The 5,940-nt window shown below is 42.0% G+C and overlaps 1 protein-coding gene across 1 annotated transcript; it reads right to left on the reverse strand.

The window, feature by feature from the left end:
• Window positions 1–880: 880 nt before the first annotated feature.
• LOC119137536 (zona pellucida sperm-binding protein 3-like) lies at window positions 881–5,549 on the reverse strand. Its single transcript, XM_037276926.1, has 11 exons — window positions 4,941–5,549; window positions 4,749–4,851; window positions 3,851–3,969; window positions 3,657–3,775; window positions 3,460–3,563; window positions 2,253–2,430; window positions 2,048–2,165; window positions 1,499–1,590; window positions 1,319–1,413; window positions 1,099–1,212; window positions 881–1,029 (listed from the first exon to the last, which is right to left on the reverse strand). Exons 1-11 carry the CDS (start codon window positions 5,277–5,279, stop codon window positions 905–907), a joined length of 1,506 nt encoding a protein of 501 aa, XP_037132821.1. The 5' UTR covers window positions 5,280–5,549; the 3' UTR covers window positions 881–904.
• Window positions 5,550–5,940: the final 391 nt, after the last annotated feature.

Consider the following 5,940-nt stretch of genomic DNA (forward strand, 5'->3'; position numbering starts at 1 on the left):
ATTTCATGAACATTATAGGAAGATAACAGCTAAAATGTTTTCCTATATTGTCTCATTAGCAAACCATCATAAAAAAAAGAAAGTCCCATCTCATCATTGATTCTTTTAAGGGAAAGGGGTTTTCTTCCCCACGTCTCAGTGTCGCTGTCATGCCTCCATGCCGGTGCATCATTAGATATTGCCTTTTACGAGCCTCTGGTGTGTTGGCGATGGGAGGGGGGTCAGCGTTACCCCGGCAGTAAAGCGACGCATCCGTCGGTTCTGCACGTAGGAGCAAACACTCCATTAAATCAGGCCTCCACATATTACTGTAATAAAAGCCTCCGCTTCGCTTTTATGGGCTTTTTAATTATGTCTATTCGTCTTCCCGGGCTCATGAGCAACAGTTCATGAGGAGTCCCATTTTGTGAGGACTCATTCACTGGCAGAATGCTAGAGGGGGCTGCTGGGCCAGTGGGGTGGCGGAGACATTACAGGGAGAATGTAAAATATGACTGCTTTTTCAGCCATTGTAGTTTGGCTCGCAGCGTGGAACCACTGGTGCTACATTTCCATTTTGCTCATGGGGTTATCTTACTGTTGAGGTCTAAAGTGAGCACACTGTGTAGACTTGATCTCTTATCTTTCATTACTCTGGAACTTAGTCCTGCGTGTAGCCATAACCAGCGCCAAGCCATGCAGATTGATGAACCAATAAGCGTCCTTGGAAACACTGCACACGGTTTTATAGCCTAGCAATTGGCTGGACATAATTTAACCAGTTTTAAATCCAAGCAGCTCGTAATGGTGCAAAAGAACCACCCGTGTACTGCATACGGTATGTTTAGCAGGAACATTTACGATTGTGGATCTCAGTTGGAGGATAAAAGGAACACGAGCCTTGGGCATGATTTCTTTATTTTCCTCAGTTAGGTCGCTTTACAGTGGGTTTGTGCATTCTGCTGCAAATGGCAGCACTCATGACAGTGAGCAGCATCACCGCCAGCATTGTCCCCAACATACACAGTGTGGCTAAAGATCGTGAGGAAGCTGAGGATGAAGAGAAACATAGCTAAGAACCAAGTCAAATGACATCATGTCCATGCTTTGGTTTTATACCCGATTGTGTAACGTCTTTCGTCTGAAGATTAGAACTGGATTCTGGCTGCGACATGTCCTCCTCCACTTGGATGGGGCCAGGATGAGCTGTCCCCTCCCACTGTGGAAAGAGACCTGCCACTCCAAGAACAGAAGGGTAACAAGCACATCAGTGCATTTAGCCCAAAGCGGAACAGGAGACACTCCAACATTTCCCCATGTTGTGTTTCTGTCAACACACCGGCATCGTCTCCAAGGTTTCTTTTCCGTCGCTGCTCACTGCAGCTGCTTTCACAACAGCTACACACCTTGTTCTCCCCATCTGACGCCACCCATCTGCCCCGAGGCAAACATTTATACAGCATTAAAAAAAATCTGTGTTAGAGATGCGGCTTCAAGGAATTGCTTTGTTAGCACTAACCTTTTGGCTTCAGCTAAAAATGAACAGGCTTTGAGCTGCGAGTTGACTGGAACAGAGAGGGCACTTGCTAGCAGCTGACATGTGATATAAAGCTACGGAGGAGTGGAATAAAAAATGAGATGCTGCACATGTCTAATACGTACTTTACTAATGATGCCGAGAAAGTAGTGTATGAAGCTAAAATTCACCAGTATGGGCTACACAACAAACTGATGAATAACTAGTTATGAAATTGGAGACTAGTAAAAATTGTTCAAATATTTTAAAACGGTGAATGATCATAAAAATTGCTAGTAATAGCTCTATTTTTTAAAGTGAAGACAATTTGTACTCGATGCACAATTTGTCTTCGCGGGCCACATAAAATGATGTGACGGGCCCTATCTGGCCCCCGGGCCTTGAGTTTGATACATATGCCAAAAGGTTTCTACCATTCCAACACACTTGCCAGTCAGATCACCTGAAGGGAAAATTCGACCTAAATGTCTGGCTTGGAAAGTCTCAGGTTTCAAACTGCTCAACGAAGCAGATGACACAAGCGGCACTTACCGAATTCTTGTGATCTTGGTGGAAACTGAAGGCTTTCAGCTGGAAAACAAGTTTATTCTCACTGCTTCTCTGCATGAAGAATGACTTGGCTCCTGTCATCGTAGCATCTATTAGACACCTATTAGACACCAACAAGCAGGCACAGGGTCCACAAACACAGATGGTCATGCTGACTTTCAAGTCAAATTACATTGGTACTTCTTACCCATGATTGTCAATAAAGGTATATGATGGTTGAGAATTTGGGGAGGCGCTCATGGTGGCCACACAGCTGTCAGCAAAGACCCTCAGTGGAATATGATAGCCCTGAAGGACCGAGGCTTCGATTTGCATCATCTCGCCCACGTCGTAAACACCGGAGAACCTCTGCGGCTGCCACTCCTCTAATCAGTCAATCCGAATACAGAAGAAATGCAATCTTGAGGGCACTTGCACAATCGAATAAGATTAAGATGCATCAGATACAACAATGATAAAATATCCACATTCATATTTCATTTTAAGCATGACAGAGGGCACCAACCCCAAAGATTTCCTTAGAATAATGTTTTATGTGCCCCCACTGGTCCTAACACAACATTGTGATTAATGTTGTGATTGTGCAACATGAGTTAAGCAGCAAAATTCACACTTTTTTTTTTCCCCATCTAAGAGGGCGGCCATTTTGCCACTTGCTGTCGACTGAAAAGGATATCACAGTTGCCAGGGTTCATGTCATGACCAATCACGGATCAGCTTTAAAAAATGGTGATTGGGTGTGAATTTAGATCTGCCAACAGCAATTGTCAAAATGAAAAAAAAAATTGTTCTTCTAGCAATTGGTTTAGAAATCATTATGGTTGTAGTTTCAACCGTCAGGGTGAAGGATCACATTTATAGCAATGAAAAAGCAATTCATGAGTTTGAGTATGTTGTACACAGTCAAGAGTGTCCATTTACGGAAATTCAATAAAAACTCAATGAGAAAAATAGATCGGGACATTGCACAAAAAGAGGAAGGCAGAAAGGAAAACACGCATCATGTCACAGGCCAGCGGTGCAAATAATGAACATTTGTGAGATCAGTTATTAAATCATGTTTGTTTAAATAAAGCTTATTGAAATTTTAATGAATAGATTTTTTTTCCCCACATGAAGCCTATTTGCTTTCCTCGGAGATGTACCCACTCATTTTATTTAAATATAATTAGAAACTCAGTATGAAGCTGAGCAGTTGTACACTGCTGGAAACTACAACCACAATAATGAACATCAATCATTACATTCAAAATTGATAACTTTTATAGGTTCATTATCAATATTTGGTCACGACCAGGACTTGAGTTTGTAGCCCATCCCAGTTAATAGCTAGCGATCTGACAATCTGGCTGCAACTCAACATCATTTTCCTTTTCAGGTTTTGATTTGCTCACCTGTCATGAGCCTCAGGGAGAAGTGTAGCTGCTGCTCTGTTAACAGGCTAGACGCAAACTGCTGCCAATGAGGCATAATGGCATCACTGCTCACATAGTGCCTCCTTTGACAGTTAGAGCAAAGTGTGACCTCATGCAGGCAGCATTTTGGATTTGTTGTACGAACGTCTGTATGATGAGAAGAGTCGACGCTTTACCTCGGATAGTGGCATTCAATTAACGCCTCGGAAGGGTTTGTCTTAAAAATTAAGGTGCTGCCGACTGGCGTTGGCGAGTAGGTGAGTGAAAAGGTGTAGATGAGGGCTTCATCTGTCATCTAATGAGGAGGAAGACGTGTTATAGTAGCTTTGAGCAGACAGGAAAATGAAGTGTCCAAAAATAAAAACCTTGCCTTTTTTGTGCTGCCACAGCTGTGCAGCTCCGTCTGGAAACGTAGCATGCGGTCGGCAACGCTCAGCAGGCTGCAGCCTCCTAAGGTCAGATCACTCGGACGGATCAGCTGACCGTTTCCTATAAGAACAAAGTAAAAAGTCAGGCACCATTTACCTGCAGTCTATTTCTTGTCCTGCTCTGCTTCAGTCAATAACACTCAGAGCAAATGTAGCTTGCTTAATGCACGGCTGTGCCATTTCTCAGATTCTCAGAGTAAAGAAAAAGGACATCCTAATCGATTGGCAGCCTTGATTCGGTGCCATTTGCGATAATCCACACTGAATGTGCTGTCATCACACTTTGTTCAATGTTCTGATTCTAGCTTGCTTCGAGGACACAATGCGTTGAGTCATCTTCAAGTAAAAAAAAAAAGCAAAACATACTGAAATGGAGTGTATGGAAACCGATCATCGTCTTTAATTTGAGCTTGTTTAATTTTGGCGGACAAGAATAAATGATCTCTCAAAAGCCATTGTCCACTACAAAAACAACTCGAGGTTCCCACCACACAGTAGATATGATTGCTAAAAAAAATAAAAAAATGTCAAAATTAAAAATCGACAAATATTCAATTATCGAATCCATCGACAAATATTTTGATAATATAAAGAGCATCTATAATAGAGAGTAGAGCATATATTTTTGATCATATAACAGCACCAATAATTGAATTTCATTTATCCTTGTCATATTTTTGTTTGATATTTTATAGATTTCTTAATCACAAACCAATAACAAACCAACAGTATATGCGGAAATGTTTTTATAATGCAGCCTCATGCAAAATAAAATTTGATCAGATTATTCAATGAAATGAATTTCTTTTATATATGCAGCCATTGTAAATAAGCAGTTACCTAAGAAGTTCTGCTTGACCTCTATGATGACCTCTCCCTCACCACATTGCACCACCAGGCTGTCAGCTGGCACAGGCACCCGCTGTTCAAAGTCAACCGCCATCTAAAACACCATTTAAAGTCAAACTACACTTTGATAGGCAGTTACGCATGTGGAAGCCCAGGGAAGGGAAATATTATTTCTTGAAATACCTTTGGATCGTCCTCAGCGGGCGGGTCAAGATTTGGACCCTCAATTATGGTCTGTAACATGTGATCTTGGACAGAGGGCGGTGGCTCACTGGCCTCCTGTGTTTGCGGCCTTTTTGCATGCTCTTCAACAGCAGGCCTCTTCAGCTGATAGATCCAGAGCCGCTGGTTGACAGGGGAGGTCCTATTTGACTGATGATCTGTTGTTTTTGGCTGCGTTGGCGGCTGTGTCCATGTCCACGCTCTTTTGGTTGGTATGGAAGTTGTGTTGAAGCTTTTTAAAGCGGCACAAAGACTCCCACCTGACAAAAGGAGCCCAAACAAAACTCCCCATAACGCCATTACAACAATCACACAAAAATGGGAGCAGCTCTGCTTTGGTCTTCTGAGGAAATGAAAGATATGATAGCTTGGCTCGGACTCCACCCACACCTAATGGCTTGATTGCATTCCAGCCTGCAGGACTCATTCTCTGAGGCTTTAATATCCAGCGTTTCATAAAATAGAATTGCAAATGAGATGCTTGGTAAAGGTCACATTCAAAGATAGATTTGAATCTTGGAGACTGTGTCAAAAGCTGATGATTTCTTGCTTTTTTTTTTTCTTAAGGGAGACTGCAGTAGTCAAGTCAAGTCAAGTCAAGTCAAGTTTATTTGTATAGCCCTAAATCACAAGCAGTCTCAAAGGGCTTCACATAGACAAAAAATTGACAATTATTCTCAAAGCATCCCCTGATCTTAAGCTCCCAAAAGGGCAAGGAAAAACTCCAAAAAATGAGAAAACCAATAAAAAGCATGTTCAGTGATATAAGATGACTGAACGGAGACGCGAAATCAGGCTAAGCCGGTGAGCTCGTTCACAAATCAGCGAGCATTTTTGTCATCGGTCTTTAAGTCCCTTTAAAAAAAAAAGAAAAAAAAAAACCCTGATGCTGAGCATTGAACCTATGCCAGCACTTATTTGCTGTATGTACGCAGAAGGGTGAATATTAGTCACAATAAAA

The sequence above is a fragment of the Syngnathus acus genome, chromosome 2 (genome assembly GCF_901709675.1).
Source record: "Syngnathus acus chromosome 2, fSynAcu1.2, whole genome shotgun sequence".
In the NCBI taxonomy this organism is placed as follows: domain Eukaryota; kingdom Metazoa; phylum Chordata; class Actinopteri; order Syngnathiformes; family Syngnathidae; genus Syngnathus; species Syngnathus acus.

Coding starts and splice junctions, on each gene's coding strand:
- LOC119137536 (XM_037276926.1), bottom strand. CDS start 5,279: ATGGCGTTATGGGGAGTTTTGTTTGGGCTCCTTTTGTCAGGTGGGAGT. Junction 4,852..4,940: donor CCGCTGAGGACGATCCAAAG/GTATTTCAAGAA, acceptor ATGGTGTTTTAG/ATGGCGGTTGACTTTGAACA. Junction 3,776..3,850: donor GCTGTGGCAGCACAAAAAAG/GCAAGGTTTTTA, acceptor CCTCCTCATTAG/ATGACAGATGAAGCCCTCAT.